The sequence below is a fragment of the Mytilus edulis genome, chromosome 2 (genome assembly GCF_963676685.1).
Source record: "Mytilus edulis chromosome 2, xbMytEdul2.2, whole genome shotgun sequence".
Taxonomy (NCBI): Eukaryota; Metazoa; Mollusca; class Bivalvia; order Mytilida; family Mytilidae; genus Mytilus; species Mytilus edulis.
Window position 1 is genome coordinate 62,294,526 of NC_092345.1, and position 26,853 is coordinate 62,321,378.

General features: G+C 32.4%; 2 protein-coding genes across 3 annotated transcripts in view; both read right to left on the bottom strand.

Annotated features, from left to right (window-relative positions):
• The window catches only part of LOC139512613 (mitochondrial-processing peptidase subunit alpha-like), a 35,696-nt gene extending 17,593 nt beyond the window's left edge, over positions 1-18,103 (bottom strand). The window contains exons 1-6 of one of the 2 annotated variants that reach the window (XR_011662312.1): positions 17,871-18,036; positions 13,185-13,396; positions 12,584-12,663; positions 8,882-8,964; positions 7,709-7,811; positions 7,104-7,196 (exon numbers count right to left, since the gene is read on the bottom strand). Coding sequence is in view for 1 of the 2 variants with exons in the window: in XM_071300355.1 (XP_071156456.1) it covers positions 7,104-7,196; positions 7,709-7,811; positions 8,882-8,964; positions 12,584-12,663; positions 13,185-13,396; positions 17,871-17,926 (627 nt within the window). In the remaining variant the exon portion in view is untranslated. Of the gene's footprint in view, positions 1-7,103; positions 7,197-7,708; positions 7,812-8,881; positions 8,965-12,583; positions 12,664-13,184; positions 13,397-17,870 lie in introns of both variants that reach the window. The other variant, XM_071300355.1, reaches the window with a different exon arrangement.
• Positions 18,104-22,923: 4,820 nt separating this feature from the next.
• Positions 22,924-25,686, bottom strand: LOC139510632 (uncharacterized). The gene is made up of 3 exons (XM_071297182.1): positions 25,532-25,686; positions 23,810-23,916; positions 22,924-23,280 (listed from the first exon to the last, which is right to left on the bottom strand). The coding sequence occupies exons 1-3, from the start codon at positions 25,546-25,548 to the stop codon at positions 23,015-23,017; spliced, it is 390 nt and encodes a 129-aa protein (XP_071153283.1). The 5' UTR covers positions 25,549-25,686; the 3' UTR covers positions 22,924-23,014.
• Positions 25,687-26,853: the final 1,167 nt, after the last annotated feature.

Consider the following 26,853-nt stretch of genomic DNA (forward strand, 5'->3'; position numbering starts at 1 on the left):
ATGGCAACGGTGGCCATTTTGGAAATTCCAAAGTCAAAAGTATCATCCAGACTTGCCAGTCAACAATCATATTAAGTTTGATCGATTTAGGAGCATTTTGAAATTTTTGAAATATTTGGTCCTGTATCCATGGTAACAGAAGAGTTCCAATGATTGTCAAAATCATTCAAAAGCTGTATATAGTGGACAACTATATTGTGTAAAAATTTGATGATTTCAAGTTCTAGCATACCGAAATTATTCACCAAACCCTGAGGTTTTTAGAGCATTTTGACACTTATGCACTGTTTCCATGGTAACGGCAGACATTTTGGAAATTCTAACGCCAAATTACGCATCTACCAAAGTTGCTCATCGTTACTATGAAGTTTCAAAAAATTTGGAGCATTTTGAAATTTTTTAAATTTTTGGGGTAGTTTCCATGGCAACATAGTGGTTCCAATGATTGCCAATATCATCCAAAACCAATATATGGCTGGCACCTACATTGTGATAAAATATGATGATTCTGAGTTTAAGCATCTCTAAATTATTCACAAAACCAAAAACTGGAATTTTTCACAATTGTTCCGTTTCCATGGAAACGGCAGCCATTTTTTATGGTCTTAGACCCTACTGCAACCCGAAATTTTGTGTTCCTCCTTATAGTGAATTATCATTAAGATTGGTTCCATTTTACTCCAAAAAACCTGTCGGACAAAAAAAGGTGGAAGAATAATAATAATAACAAAGAAACATAAGAAAAGCAATATGTCACCCGACATTGTCGATCGGGTGACATAACTAGATTTGCGATTGCAAGCAATAGCGGATGGCACCCTTCCCCTATTGCCAGGTGAGCGGTAGCCATGGTAACGGCGGCCATTTTGGAAATTCCAAACTCAAAAGTCAAGTCTACATTAGCTGAGCAACATTTGTTACAAGTTTCAATAAATTTGAAGCATTTTGAATTTTTTTGTATTTTTGCTATTTCCATTGTAACGGCGGCCATTTTGAAAGTTCCAAGGTCAAACCCCCGCTGCAATTTTTTCCCTCCATAATCATATACAATCATATACCATTTAATGTCTCTAGAATAAATTAAACATTGATGTTCTAGAATGTTCTGTGAAAATTCACAGTTTTGACCTTTTTGCATTGTTTCCATGGTAACAACAGCAATTTTGGAAATTCCAACGCCAAATTCCACATCTTCCAATGTTGCTCATCGTTACTGTGAAGTTTCATCAAGTTTGGAACATTTTGAGATTTTTGAATTTTTTGGAGTAGTTTCCATGGCAACATAGTAGTTCCGATGAGTGCCAAAATCATCCAACACCTGTATATAGTGGGCACCTACATTGTATTAAAATATAATGATTCTGACTTAAAGCATATCCAAACAGTTCACCAAAACGAAAAACTGTATTTTTTCACATTTGTTCCGTTTCCATGGTAACTGCGGCCATCTTGAGAATGCCATATCCCGATTGCAAATCTGCACATGCTGGTCAACATTATGGTTAAGTTCCATTACCATTGGTTCATAAAATTCCAAGATATAAGCTGGACAAAAAAAAGTGGAAGAAAAAAAATAATAAGAAAAAAAGAAACGTAGAATAACAATATGTCACCCCAACTCCGTTGAGGGTGCCATAACTAGAATTGCCATTGCAAGCAATAGCGGATGTCACCCTTCCCCATTTGCCACTAGGCGGCAGCCATTTGAAAACAATTTAACAGTGAATGCAGATCTATGAATTGCGATATACCTTTCTATAAATTTTCAGTACATTTAGACCATTGTAAAAAGTTTCATATTTCTGCTGTTTCCATGGCAACAGCAGCCATTTTGAAAATTCCAAAGTAAAAAATCTCATCTATACATGCCAGCTAACAATAATATTAAGTTTCATTAAGTTTGGAGCATTTCGAAAATATTTGACATTTTTGCAGTTTCCATGGCAACGGTGGCCATTTTGGAAATTCCAACTTCAAAAGTCTCATGCAGTCTTGACAGTCAACAATCATATGAAGTTTCATTAATTTCGGAGCATTTTGAAATTTTTGAAATATTTGATCCTGTATCCATGGTAACATAGTAGTTCCAATGATTGTCAAAATCATTCAAAACCTGGATATAGTGGACAACTATATTCCATTAAAATTTGAGGATTTTAAGTTCAAGCATTCCAAAGTTATTCACCAAACCCTGAAGTTTTTGGACCATTTTGACCTTTTTGCATTGTTTCCATGGAAACGGCAGACATTTTGGAAATTCCAACGCCAAATTCTACATCTACCAAAGTTGCTCATCGTTATGCTAAAGTTTCAAAAAATTTAGAGCATTTTCATATTTTTGAAATTTTTGGTGTAGTTTCCATGGCAACATAGTAGTTCCAATGATTGCCAAAATCATCCAAAACCAGTATATGGGTGGCACCTCCATTGTATCAAAATATAATGATTCTGAGTTTAAGCGTCTCCAAATTATTCACAAAAACCAAAAAGTGGAATTTTTCACAATTGTTCCGTTTCCATGGAAACGGCAGCCATTTTTTATGGTCTTAGACCCTACTGCAACCCGGAATTTTGTGTTCCCTATTATACTTAACTATCATTAAGATTGGTTCCATTGGCTCTGAGAAAAGTGGCGGACAAAATAGTTTAAAGAATAATAATAATAACAAAGAAACAGAGGAAAAGCAATATGTCACCCGACATTGTCGATCGGGTGACATAACTAGAATTGCCATTGCAAGCAATAGCGGATGTCACCCTTCCCCTATTGCCACTAAGCGGCAGCAATTTGACAACATTTTAACAGTAAATGCAGATCAACGTATTGCGATATATCTTTCTGTAAATTTTCAGGACATTTTGAGTATTGTCAAAAGTTTTACATTTCTTCTGTTTCCATGGCAACGGCAGCCATTTTGAAAATTCCGAAGTCAAAAGTCTCATCTATACATGCCAGTTAACAATAATATTAAGTTTCATTAAGTTTGGAGCATTTTGAAAATATTTGACATTTCTGCAGTTTCCATGGCAACGGTGGCCATTTTGGAAATTCCAACTTCAAAAGTCTCATGCAGACTAGACAGTCAACAAATATATTAAGTTTCATCAAGTTTGGAGCATTTTGAAATTTTAGACATTTTTGACATTTTGTCTGGTTTCTATGGTAACAGATACCATTCCAAATTTCTAATGGCAGATACCACATTGGTACATGGGAGGGAACATACCAGCAGAGTTTCAATGGATTTGACCTACCATTTTAAGGAAGTAAATGCCACTTTTTAAGGTTTTTTAAAGCGTTTTGACCATTTTTGCCTTGTTTCCATGGTAACACAAGACATTTTCGAAATTCCAACGCCAAATTGCACATCTTCCAATGTTGCTCATCATTACTGTGAAGTTTCATTAAATTTGGAGCATTTTGATATTTTGGAAATTTTTGGTGTAGTATCCATGACAACATAGTAGTTCCAATGAATGCCAAAAATCATCCAAAACAAGTATATGCCCAGCACCTACATTGTTTCAAAATATAATGATTCTAAGTTAAAGCATCTCCAAATAATTCCCAAAAACCAAAAAGTGGAATTTTTCACATTTGTTCGGTTTCCATGGTAACGGCAGCCATTTTTAATGGTCCTATGACCTACTGCAACCCGAAATTTTGTGTTCCTCATTATAGTTGACTATCACTAAGATTGGTTCCATTGCCTTCAAAAAATCTGCCGGACAAAAATCATTGGAAGAATAAGAATAATAATAACAAAGAAACGGAGGAAAAGCAATATGTCACCCGACATTGTCGATCGGGTGACATAATAAGAAAAAAAAGAAACGTAGAATAACAATATGTCACCCCAACTCCGTTGAGGGTGCCATAACTAGATTTGTAATTGCTAGCAATAACGGATGGCACCCTCGTCCCCCCATTGCCAGGCAAGCGGCAGCCATTTTAAAAATTTCAAAGTCAAAGAGTGCATCTACACCTGCAAGTCATCATTTTTGTAAAATTTCATTAAGTTTGGAGCATTTTGAAATTTTGGACAATTTTGCTGTTTCCATGGTTACGGCGGCCATTTTGGAAATTCCAACTTCAAAATGCAACTCCGCACATGTCAGTCACTATTCCTGTAAAGTTTCATCCAGTTTGAAGCATTTTTTTTTTTTTTTGGAAATTTTGAACGTTTGTGCTGCAACCATGGTTACAGTAGATAATTCCAAAATTCTAAAAGCGTACATCTCTTTGCCACATGTCATGTTATATATCAATACAGTTTCATTTAATTTGGTGCACTACTCTCTGAAAAAATGCTGATTTTATGCATTTTTCCATAGGGTCAATGCAAAACTTGGCCCCAGTTTCCATGACAACGGCGGCCATTTTGAACTATCCAAATATTGTCTTGACATCTTGGCATACTGGAGAACATTTTCATAAAGTTTCATCCAGTTGGATGTTATGACGAAAGAGTTAGAATTTTTGATATTTGAGCTGTTTCCATGGTAACGGCAGCCATTTTGGAAATTCCAAAGTCAAACTGCAAATCATCTCATGCCAGTTACCATTCCTGTGGAGTTTCTTCCAGTTTGGAACACTTTGAATATTTTCGGATTTTTGCAGTTTCCATGGAAACGGCAGCCATCTTGACCATTCCAAAGTCAGGTGCACAACTTCATATGCTGGTCCACATTATGGTATAGATCCATCAACATTGGTCCATACAATTCCGAGAAACTGGGTGGACAAAAAGTGTTGAAGAAGAATAATAAAAACTAGAATTGCTATTGCAAGCAATAGCGGATGTCACCCTTCCCCCAATTGCCACTAAGCGGCAGCCATCTCAAAATCGTTTAACAGTGAATGCACATATATGCATGGCAATACATCTTTCTGTAAATTTTCAGTACATTGAGAGCATTCTAAAAAATTTCACAATTCTCCTGTTTCCATGGCAACGGCAGCCATTTTGAAAATTTTGAAGTCATAAGTCTCATCTTTACTTGCCAGTTAACAATAATATCAAGTTTCATTAAGTTCAAAGCATTTAGAGAATTTTTGACTTTTTTGCAGTTTCCATGGCAACGGTGGCCATTTTGGAAATTCCAAAGTCAAAAGTATCATCCAGACTTGCCAGTCAACAATCATATTAAGTTTGATCGATTTAGGAGCATTTTGAAATTTTTGAAATATTTGGTCCTGTATCCATGGTAACAGAAGAGTTCCAATGATTGTCAAAATCATTCAAAAGCTGTATATAGTGGACAACTATATTGTGTAAAAATTTGATGATTTCAAGTTCTAGCATACCGAAATTATTCACCAAACCCTGAGGTTTTTAGAGCATTTTGACACTTATGCACTGTTTCCATGGTAACGGCAGACATTTTGGAAATTCTAACGCCAAATTACGCATCTACCAAAGTTGCTCATCGTTACTATGAAGTTTCAAAAAATTTGGAGCATTTTGAAATTTTTTAAATTTTTGGGGTAGTTTCCATGGCAACATAGTGGTTCCAATGATTGCCAATATCATCCAAAACCAATATATGGCTGGCACCTACATTGTGATAAAATATGATGATTCTGAGTTTAAGCATCTCTAAATTATTCACAAAACCAAAAACTGGAATTTTTCACAATTGTTCCGTTTCCATGGAAACGGCAGCCATTTTTTATGGTCTTAGACCCTACTGCAACCCGAAATTTTGTGTTCCTCCTTATAGTGAATTATCATTAAGATTGGTTCCATTTTACTCCAAAAAACCTGTCGGACAAAAAAAGGTGGAAGAATAATAATAATAACAAAGAAACATAAGAAAAGCAATATGTCACCCGACATTGTCGATCGGGTGACATAATAAGGAAAAAAAGAAACGTACAATAACAATACGTCACCCCAACTCCGTTGAGGGTGCCATAAATAAGAACTGACCAAAAACAATAAGTCTCCAAACTTTGTTTGGGAGACTTAATAATACAAGGCTTACAAAGGCCAGAGGCTCCTGACCGTTGGACAGGCGCTAAAATGCGGCGGGGTTAAACATGTTTATGAGATCTCAACCCTCCCCCTATACCTCTAGCCAATGTATCTGCACATTGATTGTTGTCATCCGGGTGTTCTCATTATCAGGGTCATTCGTTTAGAGGTTCATAACAGGGAACACAGGATTTAGAAAAAGACAATGTAAATTTCAAACTCCGCGATTTGAAAAAAAATATTTAAGTTCCAACGTAAGTTCAATCCGAGATAAATTTGGTGTGTCTTTTAGATTAATTAACACGTTTATAGTGTTTTAATAAATAATACAGCTCAGTACTGTCCGATTGTAAGTTCACAGTTTAACACCTGGCTAATTGATTATCCTGAAAAGTCATATTGTGTAAACAAATATGTTTTCATTAAACCCATTGCATATCGATCATTAAAAATTAATTAGACAAGCTGGTTCCGACAGGTAATAATTGATGTAATCAAGAGTATTGGGACTGCATCATAAGACTTGAATTTGGAATACACAGGGTCCAGCTTATAAAGGGTATTTTAACAAAGACTTTGAAGGGACTTTAATTTTTGGCCGGAATGAACAGGAAACCAGTTTATTTAGGGTCGGGTTTACTCAGGTTTCACTGTACATTATTTGTATATTCTATTTTAAAGTTGTTTTATTACTTTCCATCATGCCATGATCATATGTGATTGTATTTTGTATGTATTTACCTCTTGTTTCACATGTTAATGTGACAAAGTATTTTTAAATAAAGCGTATTGTATTGTATAGTATCAAGCATGGTCACCTTTCTTCATGACGTCACAATAGACAAATCAGAAAAAAACAATAAAATTAGATGTCATAGTTAAATTTTGACCAATCATTTGCCTAGAACAGTTATTCCACTAGTAAGGAGAACAATTTTCCAAAATCTGTCGGGAAATGTGAATAAGTGAAAAAAAATTAGAGAATGGTAGAGAAAGGATCAATACAATATAATAATTAGTTCTGCATGCATTTCTAAGAAATTCTTTCAATTGAAAATAGCTCTGGGTTGACAATTTCTACTATAAATGACTACAAGTATGAATTTCTAAATACATGTATATTACCTGATGGATCAATTCCATTAGAATGGGTTCTGGATTGGGATCTAACTCCATACCTTGAATATGGAACCCTACTGCCATCTTAGCATCTTCTAACTACAAATAAATAAAAGAATTACATTTCTTTAGATGTCACAAATGCAAAAATCTGAATATACAATTAAACACATTAGAAGCTCACATGGTGTAAACTATATAACAAATATCAAGTTTAAACTATATAACAAATATCAAGTTAATTTCTTCAAGCATGACTAATATCTTCAAGCATCAGACAGAAACAAAATTTGAACTTCATCTGTTTCTTGTGATGACAGAACTTTATACCAATTATCCATTCAATATCTTCAAGCATGAGGAAAAAAAACTGAGGAAAATTAAGCATTTTAGTGAATTTCTAAGTCCAAGGACCACAACTCTGCACTAAACCTTCATGCCGGAAAAAAATTTGAACTCGATTTGTAACTTGTCGTGATAAAACTATATACCAATTATCAATATCTTCAAATATGAAGAAAAAAGTGTGGAAAACTGATTTGCCAACTGATGAATGGACAGGCAGACAAAAGAGTTCAAACCTAAAGACCACTTCAACTATTTCTACCAACCTCTTCAGCTGTTACAATGGGTCTGTTTATAACTTCAGACAAGATATTTACTACTGCTTGCAATCCTCTGGTTTCTGCTGACATGGCATAAATTAATGTGTCCCTGAAAGATCATTTATAAAATATTATTATTCATAAAAAAAAAATTCTTATTTGAAAAATACATAAATTTACAATTTAAGTCTATTCGTTGTAAGAAATAAACATGGGCTTCCTTTCTATTGTAGAAAAGGGTTCTTGTTGCATGATAAATTTTAAACCATATCTTCAGTGTTGTGTTAAGAAAAGTAATATACAGCAAACCTAACATCAAAATAAAACAATTTACTATAAATTAAAACAATGTCATGTAATATAAATGATAATCAATAAACCTCAAAGGTTTTTAAATAAATCAAATAATCATATTTATAAGCATAAGTAAACATGGTAAATATTCTACTATCAAAATTACAGAATATATTTTTTTTATTCAAACTATTATCATTTTGTGTAATTCAAGCCAGAACAGCTCATTTTATTAACCAAAATGAAAGTAAATCAATTTGATTCTCTAACTGTAAAATTTCAATGCACAGACACTGATGCCTATCATCATGATTATCAATAAATATGCAATACATGTACCATACTGTTTTTCTTTTAATATTCATCTTTCTATAATTTTTGTACTATTTTCACTTTTCTTGAGCATTGTGAATAAAATATTTCTCTTCACTAGTGAAATATCTGTTCTCAGCAAATGATTGGTAAAAATTTCATTATGATGTTAAATTTTCTTGATTTCTTCTGATTTTCCTATTGTGACGTCATGAAAAAAGACTACAATGCCTGATGACATCAAGTATGCCAATTAATGTATAAAGAACACAACTTTCTGCAAATCTATGAAAAGGAAGGATAAAATCATTATGGAAAACATATTTCAACTCTTTTACTTTTGAATTATGATATTTCTCCACTCTCAACAGTTCAATTTTAATTATTCAAAAAACTTGGCAAGACTCTTACTTTAAATATCAAAATTTAACTGTCTTGAGTAGAAAATATCGTAAAACACTTGTTGCAGTGATGGAAACTATTTTTTCTAACCCTCATTCATATAAAACATGCCAAATTGTGTACTGAATAATCATATTACAACATATATGATTAATTTCTTTTTTCCCCAACCTTGATGATTGACAATCACATATTCCACCATGTTTTTCTAATTCCTGTAAAATCTTGTCTTTATCTGTAAACTGTGTTGTTGACTAAAATGAAAATGTAAATATCATCAATATGCATTGCTAATTTTCAAAGCAGAAATTAACCAGGTGCTCCGCAGGGCGCAGCTTTATACGACCCCAGTGGTCGAACCCTGAACAGTTGTGGCAAATTTGGTCACAATATTCAAGATTGATACTGTCTGAATTTTGATTGTGATAAAATTTTTGACATAATATAGGTTTTTGCCACAAAATTAATGTGGTTAAAGATCTAACACATCTATTGCACAATACTGTGCAATTGAATATTTCTTCTTGAAACTTTTCAAAATTCGAAATTTGAAAAATGTTGAAAAAAAAAATCCCTTAAAAAAATGGTAAACTGAGATCCCCCCACTTTATTGAACCCCCCCCCTTGGAGCTATAACCCTTAAACTCAATCCCTTGCTTTTGGCCCTTAATTCCTACATATTTTGGGCAATTAACCCAAAACTTAATCCCAGCCTCCCCTTTGTTATATGGTACATTGTGGTACAATTTCAGAGAGATCCATGCAATTGCACACAAGGTATTGTCTGGAAACTAGAAAAATGCTTGTTTTGGCCCCTTTTTGGCCCTTAATTCCTAAACTTTGACCCATAACCCCTTAAATAAATCCAAACCTTCTACTTGTGATTTTAAACATTGCGGTATAACTTCAGAGCAATTGAAATCCTTGTAAACAAGTTATTATCCTGAAACTAGAAAAATGCTTGTTTTGGCCCCTTTTGGGCCCCTAATTCCTAAACGGTTGGGACCATCATCCCCAAAATAAATCCCAACCTTCCTTTTGTGGTATTGAACCTTCTGAAATTTCATTATGATCTATTCACTTAAACTAAAGTTATTATCCGGAAACCAATGTGTCTTCGGACGACGACGACGCAGAAAACGACATCATACCATTATATGAACCCAAAATTTTTTTGGGGTCGTATAAAAACCTGGTTATTCAAACTATTCTTTTATCATCCTGAAATACAGTATTGTCATCTGCATTTTCATACAACTGTACAATTTTAATTAGTTTTTTTCCATCTTTTAAGGAAAATCTACTGCAACAGTATTGATATTGTTCTGCTGTTAATATATTTGTCTGCTCTCTGATATAATTGTTTTTTTTCTTCTTCATTTTGTTTTCCTACTTGTTCTGTTTCTGATTTTCTTGTTCTGAGCCATAACCTTTTCAACTTTTTACACTGAATTATTTCATTAAGGTATCTAGTATGAAGGTGTATTACAATAAATAAGACTGTATTCTTCTTCATTAAGATCTACATGTAACCTAGAGGTCAAATAATTCAACTTGTGTTTACATTTTCTGCCATTAATTCCTTCATCTCTTTGATATTTGACACATTGGATCATTAATTCAAAATGCTGACTTGCCTACCAAGAAAATCTTACTTTGAAATAATTACTGACTAAGGGTTTATCCTAGGGGGTTACTTAAATAACAAACTGTTAAATATCGCGAATATACATGTAGATCATCATCCTTAAAATATATATACTGTGGATTCATTTATTTTTTGTGGGTACCAATTTTCATGGTTTAAAGAAAATTAGCATGTTTGTGGATATTTTGTGATTTTGGCAAAGTCTGCATACATTCCTTTAGAAAATTTGTAATTCGTTGAACATTTGAATTTGTGGTTCTCCTGTACCAACACAATTTCTATCTAACTAATATTAATGAATTCACAGTATTCTTAAGAGCAATGATGTGTCCTTTCATAGGTTTTGCTTTTGAGATAGACCCACTCCATTTCATTAATTGCAATATTTCTTTAATCCTGTTCAGATATCTCTATATATATATCTTTATTCTCATAAAGCCAATGCATTACATCGGTACAGAGATAACAAATACAACAATAAATATTTACAATATGTACAAAACAAGCGAGAGAGGTTACAAAAGTTACAAGCCAGGAGTACAAACACTAGTATTTATATTTTTTATAAAAGAACAAAGCTTCTTCAGAACTGGTTTTCTTGTACTTGACATAAGTTCAGAGAATTTAACTGTATTTTGCCGTTTTGTAAAATATGCAGTTAAAAACTCTTTGCGTTTTTGATGGAAAAAATTGCATTCAAATATAAAATGATATTCGTCACCTATTTGTCGATTGTTACATAGACTGCAAAAGCGGTTTTCTCTGATCACGTTTTGCCATCTTCCTGTTTCAATCGGCAGCTTAGTATTAGTCGTTCTAAATTGACAAAAAAACAATAGCGTCTTTGAAGTCCAAAATATTAAAATATTCTTCGAATTCCAAGTTTTTCTTAAAAATTTTGTAGTTAATACCTTTTGGTGAATTTTGAATGAGGGAATTCCAGTTCTGAATATATTGATCTAGCAATCTCTGCTTTATAACAGTTTTTAACAATTCTTTATTAACAAAATTTTGTGACTCCCATATGTATGAGAAACCACAATCTTGAAATATTTTTTGTATAAACAGGATCCATTTTATCTGGTTATTATGGTGCTCGTTCATATGACGAGAAAGTTGATATAATATGAAGGAAAACTTTGCTTGTTTACCGGATATCAAATTTGCCCAGAATAGTACTGTTCGAACTTTAATATCTATTTCGATCGGATGACGACCTAGTTCCCCGTAAACCATATAATTTGGCGTTGAGGATTTCAAGTTTAAAAGAATTTTACAAAATTTTAAATGAATCTTTTTCCAGGATATCATTATTACCAAAGCCCCATACTTCGCACCCATACAATAGAATGGGCTTGATCATTTTGTCAAAAAGGTCAAGTTGACATTTAACAGAAAGCTGATACATCCTTCCTATTTTCAGGACTTCGTACATGGCTTTTAAGGCCTTATCGGATAAATATTTTTTAGTCATATTAAAGTTTCCTGTTTTAGTAAAAACAATACCCAAATAGTTAAACTGCTTTACTAACTCAATGTTTATGCCATTATAAGTAAATTGGAGATTTTTTGGCAAACGTCCCAAACCAAATACTAGGGTTTTAGTTTTGTCAACGTTTACTTTCAGTTTCCAACCCTTACAATAGTCATGAAAGGCATTGAGTTGCGTCTGTAGATCCTGTGCTGTTTCGGCCAACAGCACCGTGTCATCTGCATATAATATGATAAAAAGTTTTAGATGTATTTCTAATTCTCTTTCAAGGTCTTCTGATAAGGTTTTAAGTCCTGTAATATTTTTACTAACCAAGAAATCTTCTAAATCGTTTAAAAATAAAGAAAATAGGAAAGGTGATAAGTTTTCTCCTTGTCGTACGCCGTTGTCACAAGCAAAGTATTCTGAATTACAATTATTGTATGATATACGAGATTTAGTATCACAGTACATATTATATATAACCTTATACATCTTACCATTTATATTATTTAACAACATTTTATAAAACAAACCATCTCGCCATACAGTGTCAAAAGCCTTCTCAAAATCTATAAAGGCACAATATATTTTGGAATACTGTGTGTTGCAGTCAAGTCATTTGGTTATTTTTATGTCTTTGGGTTGCTGTCTCTCTGGCATATTTCCCAATGAGACATCTATTCACTAGAACAAGGAAGTTATTCACTAAAAGAATATAAATAGCAGAAGAAACATAAAGAATTAAACTCACGCCAAAAGCTATTTTTTCTAAGAAATGTGATATACCAGATGGGTAAGCTACTTCATAACGTGATCCAGAGTTAATCAACACTGAAATAAAAAGAATATAAATCAAAGAACAATACAAATAGTGAATTTATACTGATATTTACAAATACTTAAATAAGACAGTTTACCTGATCCAGAGATAAATCATACTCCATACTCAAATGACAATTGACTGATGTTTTTTTGTTTCACTTTAAGATGATTAAATTAAGAAAACGCAGCAAAGTTTTATCATAGAACATGTAGAAAATCTAGAGTTGTTTTTTACTATTTGTGTTGTCAGGTTGCTTAATCAGTGATGTACATAAAATGTATACACCACATCTCATTGAATTCATTTTTACTATACCAATGCATCTGTTTTAAAAATGTTTCATTATTTTTAAGGAATTGTCTAATTCAAGGAAATAGTTTAAACACGCTGCAGTTAACTTATAAGATATTGTTGATTGTCTTCTTTTCCCATTGTAAATTCTGTAGTACCGGACATGTACTGCCTTCAACTGTTGAATATGTTGTAATAGTTTGTATAAAAATCTATAAATTGTAAAGCAAAAATTTACCTCCTACTGTGCAAAACTGTCCAAAAACATTCTCTGTAGCCACTGTCAAACCATTATCTAAAACTGTTACTTGTGTCTCATTCTTACTGGCTTCTGCGGAAGTAAATCTAGGAGGAGGTAATCCAGGAATTGGTTGAGAAAGAGGTACATTTGCAATATCCCCAGTACCATTACTATTTAAAGGTTTACTGCAAAATGACCTTCTTCCAGATCTGAAGAAAATAAAAAAATAAAATAGAATTAAACAATATGTTAAACTAGATTAATTACTCTGTTACCTAACATACTTTCATTATAGTTCGATTTCAAATATTCACATTTTATAGCATTATTCAATTTATAACTTAAGTTCATTTGAAAAATACTTACTTTCTTCTAAAAATAGTTCCATGTAGTATGTGAGAAGAGGTGGTAACTTTCATTGTGAACATGTAAATATACAGTTGGAAAGTGTTGAATAATATGAATGCATGTAATAATTTGTTTGTTTCTATAATTAATATGTGTCACATGAATATGTTCATGGGGAGAATTTTTGTCTATACTGGTATATCCACATGCTAAAAGACTTTCCAATTTCAGTATTTTGTTTATTAAAAAAATTATCAACATTTTGGGTTCAATAAAAAGAGGTCAATATTCTGAACTTAAATGGAAAATTCAAGAAAAACTCCTTTGATGTCAAAATGGTAAATAATGTGGTTTGAGGTTTAATATACCCCCTTAATTCATTGCAAACAATTTTAAAGCAATCTTGTACAAACAAATAATATAATCTCATTAGAAAAAAAATCCCATTTTCCCATTTGGAAAAAAAGGGACATCACTCTAAAACAATCAAAATGACACCCCTAAAATTCACATTTGAACTGTATTTTGTTGTAATTAGAATTGTGTACAAGTTTTATAACTTCTGGTTGAAGCTAACTTAAGTTAAAGAATGGATACAGAAAATACAGCATTTTTTTCCATTTGTAAAGGGGCATAACTCTTGAAAAGTTAAAATGACACCATCAAATTCAAACTTGATCTGTATTTTGTGGTAATATGCATCCTGTATAACATTCATAGAATTTGTTTAAAACAAACTAATGTAAGAGAACAAAAACAAATCAAAGAGCAGATTGCTCTGAGGGATACGATTGCCATTGTTTTCATTGACACATGTATACATGTAGCTGGATAATATTATTTTCAAAACTAATTCAACTGCACATGTAAAATGTAATTAACATAATCTGAAGTTACAAAATGTGTATGAACAATGTACTCATTGTGTTTTATTTTTGTACTATCAATTCCAAGTTTAATTTCCACAGTAGTCACAGCAGAGACTCAGAGTGAGAGAAGGTATTTCACTTCGTATCTTATCACCTATTTTCCTACAATAAATAATTCTAGGAGGAAAAAGTAAAATCACAAAAATACTGAACTTAGAGGAAAATCAATTCGGAAAGTCCATAATCACATGGCAAAATCAAATAACAAAACGCATCAAAAACGAATGGACAAGAACTGTCATATTCCTGACTTGGTACAGGCATTTTCAAATGTAGAAAATGGTGGATTAAACCTGGTTTTATAGCGCTAACCCTCTCACTTTGATATTCCCATTCCTAGCTCTTTTAAAAATATTTAATTTCCTTTGGGTCAGTGGTCATGACTCCTTTCCGTACACATTCCTCGGTTTAAATTGTGATCGTATTTAATATAAAACGACGTTTATCGACAGAACGAGTTAATTTTCTCGACATGTTTTGTTTTCAGAATGTACGGAAGTTACTTCCGGAAGGGAGACAACTCGAAACGATAATATGGACGACTCCATTTCGCCATAAGGGGTGTTGCTATGTGGACTACATTTATTTTAATTTAAATGATGCATATGATTTAAAATTATGAAACAACAATAACCCTCAGTACCAGACAAAAATAGAAACGATCCCATGAGTTTTAAAACAATCAATTGAGTGAGGAATCCAGAGCAACCATTTAATCTAATACCCCTTGAAGTCAAGAAAACTATATGCATGCGCATAATTGCCTAAACAAACCCTGGAGCAAGAACGTATATTTTAAAAATGTTAATTAAACAACCTAGATGGTTCTCTATTTCTTTAGAATAATATATAATGTTCTAATAATCATCTAGGATGGAAAAAAACCAGGGGGGTTCAATTTACCATGGGGGGTCAATTTTCCATACAGGGGGGGGGGTCAATTTACAATAGCGGTATTTCTTTATGGAAGTACAATATCAAATATCAGTTTCATAACGGTGACATATAAGAGAATCTTCAGTTCTTAGCTATGACAGAAATAGATTTATCAGAATTCAGAGAACTCTCGCATTTTTATCAAAATTGGGGAATTCCCTCTGACGTGTTTCTAAATATATAAAAACACTAAATATAAATACTGCTTAATTCTGATTTTCCGTGTTGTTAAAAACACACATGTAAGTCAAGAGAAATATCAAACATGAAGATTATGAAAAGAACATTATATATGTAGTAAAGTTGTTTAAGTTCAATCCCTTTGTTTGTTTTAACCTTTTAAAGCAAGACAATCATAAGAATCAGAGATGTTCCTTAATGTTTAGAATAAAACGATTGACATGAGGGCATTGCCCTGAGCCACTGGTATAAGTCTACAGATTGCTTGAAAGCAATTGTATCCCAAAAATCTAATAATTTTCCATTTGTACAGGGACACCAAAATTCAAACTTAAGGAGGCTCCTGGGTATAAACTTTTTTTTTTATAATATAGGATTTCGCTATATTTTTTTATAAATGAACTTTTATTTTATCATATACTTAAAAGAAAAATGAAATAAAAAAATAGGGGTCACCGTTCATTTAAGCTCAGGATCTGCCTCTGGAAGAAGCATACATTTTTGTTAATTTCCTTTTCTTCTGTTGAACCATGGAAGTATTATATGGAAGTATAATACTTCCATGGTTGAACTAATAGGAGAAATAGAGGTACACACAATGTAAAATCGAAATAAAAAAATAACCTAATTACAGAAATGGCTTAAATTTTACAATTATTTAGTTTATGTATAACTTATTTGATAACAATAATAAAAAAATATAGGTCACCAATGAGTTAAAAAGATATTTCTAATTTAATGCCAAAAAATGGCATTTATGCACCAAAGGGAGATAATTTGGAGCTTTTTCAATGAAATAAACATTTTTAGTCATCTGGGGCCAAACTGAATCAATTTTTTGGGTTGATTTTTGTACCATATCATAAAGTAATAACTAATAGTGTAATAAATAAAATTTGTATTAAAAAAATAAAGGCTTAATTTTTTGCTGAAATTTTTGTACCCACGAGCCACCTTAAACTGTGTTTTGTGGTAATAAGCATATACCTAATCGCTATCAGTGATATGGTTTGCCTTATATTACAGCCGAAATTCGGCTTTTTCTCCAAGAGAAAATTCCCAATTACTAAAAAAAATGGTTTAAAATTCCTCCCAAAAAGTTTGACATTTTCCCCAAACAGTGATGGCATTGGTAGTAATGTTTGTAAATTTCGTATTCATGTTATTAATTTGATATTAGGAAGCACTTTTGAGATCCGGTTTTCTGATCAGAATCATCATGGTGTTTGTAACACATGTGGTTTTCAATGCATTAAGTACCATCATTGTTTCTGTTTCATTCCCCTCTCCGAAAATTTCAATAAAAAATATGCATTTTCCCAATCATGATAAAAAACGGTAGAGGTAGTTTTGAAAAAAGACAACAATATCACTGGCTATATTTGTCCGCCATTACTGGACATTACACAAATTCCCCTACAAATTTTGACATTATGATAGAAAATATCTCATGCCATGATGGTAAAGTGATTATTGTGCGACACCAAAAGTTCAAGTGGTACTGACTGATTCTCATTTCAAGCGGGAACAGCATTAAGTTCAGACAGACTTAAGTTAGAGAAAGGAAACAAAGTTTGCCACCTTTGAAAGGTGGAGGAATATAAACTGTTGGCATCTCTGGTTTTGTCAGTTTTTACAATGAATGAAGACACGCTAGACCAAAGCCACAGAAAAGGGCTAATAGAAGTATTTACACTTGTATGCAAATTTGTCCGCCATTACGTAAAATCACACAGGTTCCCGTAAACTTTGACATCATAATTTAAATTATTTGACGTCACAATTTAAAAGTGATTGTTGCTTGACGTCAAAAGGTGATTCAGAGTAGATCTAAGGTCATTCGGAGGCAAGATTCAGCTAAATACCAAAAGTGTAAATACGTTTATTCATACTGTTGATTTTTAGTTTCTTGTGTATAATTTAGAGTAAAAATAGTAAAACGTCCATTATCACTGAACTTTAATACATATTTGTTTACAGGCCAGCTGAAGTATGCCTCCAGTTGCGGGAGTTTCTCACTGCATTGAAGACCCATAATTTGGTGGCCTTCGGTTGTTGTCAGCTGTATGGTGGGTTGTTTTCTCTTTGACACATAATATTCCCCATTTCCATTTTCAATTTTAGGTTCCTCCATAGGGGTTTGATTATAGGTCAGATTAGGTTTCCTGAGTTCCGTGGACTATAATGTCCATGCTTATCAGTTAAACTTTCAGGCAGTGAAACCACCTTAGTAGGAAGGACATAAAAGCTAGAACCGATAATTCGATTTTGATACATGTGAATACTATACCTGGGAAGATTTCGACAACCATTACGAACTATTCTTATAACCATATGAGTTGCCATTAATATTTTCTTATGCAAAAACGTAAAAATAAATGATGTAAGTCTCAATCGACTCAATCAGCAAGGTCTCAGAAACTTTTAGACTGGTCCTCTCCCTTGCATATCATAGCCAAACAGCGAACAGATAAAGGACAGAAAACCAGTCTAAGAAACTTTTAACTCCCTTTACATATTTCCGGATTAGCTAAAACTTGGCTTCATATGATCCGAGTCTGGTCCCCGTCGATATTATTTTTTTTAAATTGGTATCCCGATGGCATTTTTAATATTTATGATAATTACGATGCTACAGTGTGTATTTGTAAGAAATTCTATAGTGTTTTATTTAAGGAGGCCAAATTATGTTATCTGATTACTATATTAGTTCCTATTTTGGTTTGACTTTTTCCTTATGTCTAGGCAATCTTATTAAATTCCTGATTATTATTCTCAATTTAAAAGAATATCCATTTTACCTGGAAACAGTTTATCTAACAATACATATGTAGGACTCAAATCTATGGTGGGTCCCAAATCTATGACAGATTCCTAATCTATGGTAAATATGACGTCATGCCACCCCAAATCTATGGCAGATTTTTTTTTAAACCCTAATCTATGGCAAATTTTGTAATTTCCTAATATATGGCGGATTTTTGTTGTTTCCAAACCTATGGTAAATTTTGTGCAGGTTTAAATATTTAAGTCTGTATTAGGATATATGAATTCATCATTTATGAAATGTTTTGGTTGACCATTATGAAAAGTTTATTTCAAAAATGTTTATAGACATTCTCCCGTTGTCGTATATTTCCACTTGTTTAAGACAAGTCATTGGTCGTATATATACTGCATTGTTGACTTTCTCATAAATTACTAACACTAGTATATTTTTTTTGTATTCGACTTATTTTTAGTAATGATGAAGGATATACATTGTACAAAAATATACATGAAAGATCAGTTTTCAGGAAGGACCCTTCCTGGGTCCTTCCTGAACTCGTTAGATTTGCATTATCAAGATAGATTATAGCTCATAAGAACAATGAGATTTTGTGTATGTCAAGTGTTAAATCACTATTGTAATACTATGCAGAAAAAATGTATGCATAGTATTACAATAGTGATTTAACACTTGACATACAAAAAGGACTAATTTTATGATGTATGGATATGTCAGATATAAAATAGTTTAATTGATTGCGGTTACCCTCAGTCATTTGAATATCGGTTGTGACAAACTGAACCAAAATATGTTGTTTGTCAAAGCTATCAAACAGCGATTATTTGAAAATGTTAAACAACACGTGACATGGTATCGCGATGAGTGATCGTAAAAATAAGTAACGGTGGAGTATCAGCACTTCTGTGTTGACATGAATCATGATTGATCTTGTCATAATTATAAATCAACTTTATCTTTTAGAAAAACACAACATTAGCTAGCTGTATTTGGTGAAACTTTAGGAATTTTTGTCCTCAATCAATGCCCTCCAAATGCGTAATTCATTTTCACTTTTTTGATTTGAGCGTCAATCTTGAGTCTTTTGTCGACGAAACCCGTTCGTACAGGACATTTCTCATTCGATCTGTGTCACATTCAACCCCAGTCCCCGTATACTCATGCTATCTGGCACAGGCAATTTTCTGAAACATCTTTTTATTTATATTGATGTGTATTTGTTATGCTTTGATACTTTTTTTTACAATGATATTGTTTTGTGATGAATCATATACGCCAGTTTGAGCCTATGTATAAATAAAAACTTGAAACTTGTAATTCGGAAGCCTGAACTTTATTCAGGTTTGCAAAGCCACATCCGGACAAATAAAAGCTAAAAAAAAAGACACTCAAGCTGTAATTGCGCTGTTTTGGGTCATGTATAGCTATTTCTCTAATTCTATGGAAATTTATCCCTTTCCGAACCCATACATATAAAAAAAAAATAATCAACATGTGGTTGCCGGTGATCTCAAAAGATCATTGGACGATTTAAAGGGTCATAACCTCTTTAGCTTACTGGTTGAATCAAAATATGCTGAAAGGTGTTAATGAAATTGACAACTTCGTGGAAGGTGAAAAGCAACTCGAAGGAGACTTTTGTTTAACAAAAAAAAGAAAATTTATTTTTTAATAACTAGTATACAGAATTTATGCAGTTTCTGTCTTTATTTTCGTTTTGGAAACATCCTGCGCAGCTGAGAAACAACAAAATAATTTAAGGATGTATATAGGTGAGGTTAGGTGAAAATTGATAAATTAAGAAGTTAAAATTGATACTACAAGCTGGTAGAGCATCAATTAAGGATTAAAATAAGCTAAAATATTGATAGGTCATGGAGCTCCCTTTCGAGATATTTGAGATTTAAAATATGGCGGGAAAAGGATGACTCGGACTTTTACCTTATATTTGAATTGATATTATTGGGTCTCAAAACAAAAGAAAGAAAATCAAGAATTTTCAAAAATTTTGGTAAATGACTTTTCATGAGCTATTAAGTCTTATATATGAAAAAAAAATGGGTGTTATGGGCCAAATATTTTACATTGTATTGTATGGAAAAGCACCAAGGAGTCCAAACATTTGACACAAATTCCAAAACCTCACCTAAGTACATCCTTAAGAGAAGCTTTATTACAACTATTGGCATAATCTCACCAAATATAAAGTTGTTTCTTGAGTGCAAACATACTTTTGCAATCTAAACTATACCTAAAATTTGATAAAAAAAACAAGGAAAATCGCGAAATTTAACAAAATATGCAAATTAGTTCATGATTTGTTGCAATGTTAACTTGTTTGATGTCAAATTTGTTTTGTTTTTTCTTAGTACGTTATACTTTAGTCAAGTTTTCAGTAATTTAAGAATATATATGATAACTTTTAAATTTGCAGTTATTTTGGGGCCAAATAAGGGCCTTATTGCCCCTACTCCTTTTTGTTTTTGTTTTTTTTTTAATCAGAGTGAAAGGTTTTTAGATGATACATTTACAGGAAAGAGTATAATAACTGTGTTTCCCATTTGAATACCATGCATCTTCCATTACTTATATCGGCCCCTGTATCATGTCAGCGTGAGATATGCAAACGAGCTATGAATCAAATGATGATGATCAGCTTTCGAACAATCTGCTTGAAAATGTGACTGAACTCGCGTGCATGAGTAGTGAGCAAACTATATCAACTAACGACCAAATGACAAGGATTTGATCAACTACAGGTCACCATACGACCTTCAACAGTCCTTCGCTTCGCAAAAATTACAACATATAAAATACAATTCCTCTAAAATAAACACCAGTATTTTATTATCATAATAAATGCAAAAAAACTCAAGGTATACTCAAGAGACTCAAGGTATATATACGTCTATTAGAAAGCAATCCAATGAGAGAAAAAAAGACACATAGACTTCAGCTTCCCATATTCTTTACCAAGATTTGTAGTAAGATAAAAGTCGCTTATGACTTAACAACTTCATATACTAGTTAATTTTAGATGTACAGCATTTCGGTTCTCTACCTGTGGATTAATCATAACATGTCAGTCATGGAAATGTTAAGGTACCCAGTAACAATATTGCCAAAAGCCTGCATGGACTTTGGTTCGTTTTTGTCTTTGTGTAAGATTGTATGTTGGTTTTTATTTGGTGGTGGTGGTTTGTTTTGTTGTTTGGTTTTTTTTTTTTGGGGGGGGGGGGGGGTGCTTCACATCAATCTGACTATTTGAATAGTCTAGTCTTTTTCAAAGCACGATTATCTTACAGCCTCATGTTCCTAAAAAAAATCGAAGCTATACCAGCTACCTCGTTAGTGGTTGGCTTTTGGTTGTATACAATTTCTTACATCCAGTTCAATTTTATATTATTGTTATCTCAATACGTGTTGTTATTTCAGTGGCGGATGCAGGAATTTTCGAAAGGGGGGTGCTAGCCCAGGGCAAAGGGGGGGTGCAGGGGGGGTGCTAAACATGTCCCGATTCAAATGCATTGATCGGCCAAAATAAAGGGGGGGTGCGGACCCCCGGAACCCCCCCTCTGGATCCGCCACTGTATTTAGAGAATTAGAAGTTGTTGACAGATGTTTGATAGCTTTGTTAAATTTATAACAACTTTACTTTATCATAAAACATTTCAATAAGTTCCAATGAAGATAGAAGTATATCTTTATTCCATTCAAGACATCGACTAACCCTGCATGTTTGTCATAAAATGTCTTGCGACTTAAGTTCATTGAGAGCACAATTCCATGGATGGAAGATGTTCTTAACTTTTACCTTTCGGAATATTGAGAAGTTTGCTAGGGACACGTTATCCGAGTGGTCTAAGCAGTTCAACTATAGTCTCACTAGCCTTTAAAGTTGTGAGTCGAATCGTGCATTCGATAGATATAAGAAAATGTGGTATGAGTGCCAATGAGACAACTCTCCATCCAAGTCACAATTTATAAAAGTAAACCATTATAGATCAAAGTACGGTCTTCAACATGAACTTTTGTCTCATCCGAACAGCAAGCCATAAAGGGCCCAAAAATGACTAGTGTAAACCCATTCAAACGGGAAAACCAATGGTATAATCTATATAAAAAAAACGAAAAACACTTTATATGAACCACATCAACAAACGGCCACTACTGAACATCAGGTTCCTGACTTAGGACAGGTGCAAACAATTGCAGCGGGTTAAACATTTTGATGGGTACCAACCTTCACCCGACTGGGATATTAATTGACAAGGATTTTAAGTTTTCTGTCATTGTTATATTATAGTTCGTTTCTGTGTGTGTTATATCTAATGTTGTGTTTCTGTTGTGTTGTTGTTCTCCTCTTATATTTGATGTGTTTCCCTCAGTTTTAGTTTGTAACCCGGATTTGTTTTTTTCTCAATCGATTTATGAGCTTCGAAAAGCGTTATACTACTGTTGCCTGAATTTCTGACTCCAAGCCAAGAGTGCTGAAATTGGCATAAAAATGTCCCAATCAATCAATCAATAATCAATAAGTATTGTAACAAATGTATATATCTCATGTTTAATATAAATAAAAAATGAAACAAACATATAGCAATTTACAGAACAATGCACAGCATTATTGGCGCAAAAAATCTAGACTAAAAACGTGTATCTTGTGTAATGTTTTCTTCTTTTTTCTGTACAGTATGAATTTGCATGACTCGATCATTTGATGCAAAAACTTTTTTCTTTGGTAGCTCCGCTTCTACGACCGTTTCTTCTACAATTGGCACGGTTTTATGTTTATAATAGTTATAGCTAATACATAACATGACCAGAAACATCATAGCTAGGCCTACACCCACACATACTCCTATAATTCTCGCATGGTTTCGTTCAGCTTCGACATCTGGATGCTTATACTCTGAAATATTAAATTATGGAATGTTAGCGAAGTTATAAGAGGGACTATTTAAAAAATAAAGAAAAGGAAAAGGAAACGACGCAAATTAAAAAAACTATGATTAATTCGAATATTGTTTTGCTTTAAACAGCTTCCATTGTCATTTAGTTCACCATTTGTTCTCGGTTAATCGACGTGTCGTCCCAAAAAGGATATTACCCTTTTAGCTGTCAATTAGCGGATAACCACAAAAAATCTTTTATGCAATATATTTGGAATATGAGATTATTTTTACATAGAAAATTATCCCTAAAAGTGCTTTGCAATAATACAGAGCTGTTTTTGAGTTATTGCCTTAAAAATACTTCAAGTGTCTTCGACATTGAAAGGCACATGTATGGTTTGCATAAGTGGATTACATGGAGAGTTGTCTCATTGGCACTCATACCACATCTTCCTATACCTATATATGACTTAAAACATTATCTCCACATTTTGTTACATCTTAGGTTTCAATAAGCTAATGCCGGGTTTCAATATAACTGTATACCTGTATGGTTTCCAGCATTACATTCAGGTAACCAGATTAGCATCCATAAAACAGATAATGCATAATAACTCCAAGTGACATGATCCATCCCACCTTTACTTGCTGGTCTGAAATAATAACGAGATATAAAAACAATGCATTTATGAATAAAATTATAATCAAACAAACAACCACAAAGTCATGGAAGATTTTGGCGATGTCGCTCCATCTTATTATGGTTGTTATGTAGGTTTTACTATACACATTATGTAGATTTTTTGTTTTTTGTTTTAGTACAACAATATATTGTTATTCAGGTATGTCGTTTGGGTTTTTATATGAATGGAAGGCCGGGAAGGAATTAAGGGATATACAACAATGAGATAGCATGCATGCATGCATACCAATGACAAAAATAACAAAACACATTTCAAGGCATCATTAGACTAGTGTCTTTAAATGCTACGTATAAGTTGAACATAAAATCTAAAAGACGACCACTGACCACACATGTGGTCAACTCATTTCGACTCATGATGCAGGAACTTACTAATAAGAATTTCCATTCTCAATTTTATAAATGTACAAATTAATGTGATATTAGGTTTTTACCACTCATATAATTACAAAAATAGAATATCGTATTTCGATTTCCAATTGTTGTTTTTTTAACTTTGCGTATTGAGGGATGGTCATTCAGAAAAAGTATAAAAAGGAATCTTCATAAAAATTCGATTAAGTATAAGAATGAATGAAGATGACAAATATTTGTGTAACAATAAAAACTTAATGTAGGCTGATCCATCATGTTGATTTTTGTTGTGTGTAGTATTACCAAATACTGTTTTTTTTCATAACAGTGAACTGATAAATCTGCATTGAGATGGCATCTTTTGTAGACATCGAAATACCACTTGTTTGACTGTATCATTTATTCAAAAACGGTACACAATGATTATTAAACAAAACTAATCAATTCAATAAAGTTGTGTGTCAACTTTACGTTTGTTGTAAGTTTTTCTTTTCTTGAAAGGATAAATTTACGGCTTTAACAGGTATACATTTGGCGAAAGGCCATTTTTCAATAGCAAAATTTCTCTTTGATGAGATTTTGGGAAGATGTAAAACACATAGTAAATAAATCATTATTATCGTCGTTTTTTCATATTTTTATAATATGATAAAAATATATTTTTTAACATTTTTCGATACAGAAAATATACTTGGTATATGAAAGATAAAGATGCTTAATTTACCACAAATATGCACTTAATATTTGAAGGGCTTTTTCTTGGTTTAACCTTTGAAGGGTACGCTCAAGGCCAAAAGTCTCCAGAGAAAATTCTAGATCAAATAAACTTGCAGGACAAATTTATCATAAATAGTCTGCTGCGATCGATGTAGACGAAACCTTTACAATATGAGACATATAAAAAAATAATCAAATCATTAATTGATGTCATTTATTGATATAGCTATGCCAGAACTATATCTGAATCATATATCTGTTTACTAATATAATTAATAGTTGATACAAAACGAAGGCAAAAACGTACATTTACATACTGCATATATTCATCAATGATAAATCATTAGGATTCGCAGACTACTATTAACGAAACATGGTACTAATATCATATATCAAATACATGTATGTACAGACTGCATGCTATATTATCTGTATAAGATAGCATATCAGCTTCGGTTTATAGAAACTATATATTAAAAAAAAACAGTACTTACCTTTGACAGAAAATCATTTATATTTGAATAACGAAAAAACGTGAACCTATTTACTTAAGGTCAGCCTCCGACAAAACAATACACTAATTTGTTTATCCTTGTTGAAATGTGTAACTTTACAGCAAAACCATTTATCATTTGTGAGGCACTACAAAGGGATGTGTGAAATTAACAAAATATTCAACATAATTATATGTAATAACTTTTTTCCATTCTGCTTTGCATTTATTTTACATTTGTCTTATAAGATAATGGCAACTATAACCCTACAACACTTAATGATGAACAATAAATTACATTATTCATTAGCTCTTTAAAATTTGTGGTTTTTTAATTTTTTATTTTCCGTTTAGATGAAAGCAAGTAAAAAGACTTATTTGTGCGGTAAATAAACATAATTGCTACATTTTCCTTCTATGAGATGCAGGTGTTTGGTTATACTTTTCCCGTTACTATATAGTTAGATCTATCCATCCTTTTCATCCCCCATTGTCACACATAGTAATCTCAGTGATCATATTAAGACAGATATACGCCTTAATTGTGCCTTGTATATATGTAACATGCTTTATTTACATGTCACAAATGACAACTTTATTTCTGCACCATAAATGTAAATTATGTGTGAACCTTTCCAGAATAATTATAAAAAAAAATCAAATCGCATTTGTATAATAATAAACGACCGTAACTGGAAGTCATATACAATTTATAGTGGTTGAGAAGATGCGCCAAGGTTATCAATTGTAAACCCTATCATATATGGATCTGACTGTAAGCGGTACATATCAATTTCCGGAACAGTTAAAATTATAAAATATATATATTATGTTGAAAAAAATAATTAGATAAATAGCAGAATATCTTCTTTTAAAAAAAATGAAACAAAAAATGAAAAACATCAATAGATATTTCAACATTGCCTGCAGATATTTAAAGCATTTGATTATTCGATCTAAATATACCACATAATTTACAAAATTTTACTTACTTACCCTAAATCAAACGTTTAAAAGTGATCGTTGTCTTGTTTTCGATCTCGATGTAAGAATTCTCGATTCATTCTTCCAACTAAAATCTATTACAAACAGTTTCAGTGATCTTTCTATTCATTTTGCTAATACGCGTACGATATGTATTATTTTTTGTTGGTTGCATGTTGGGTATACACCTCTTGCTTGTCTATCTTTTTATATATAATCTATATCCGTGAAGTAACGTCTTAAACTTCAGTTACCATTGCCAAAAAAATCTCAGCAAGGATAGTGAAATTATAAACTGATCAAATCCCTGCAAAATTACAAATACATTGATTCATTGTT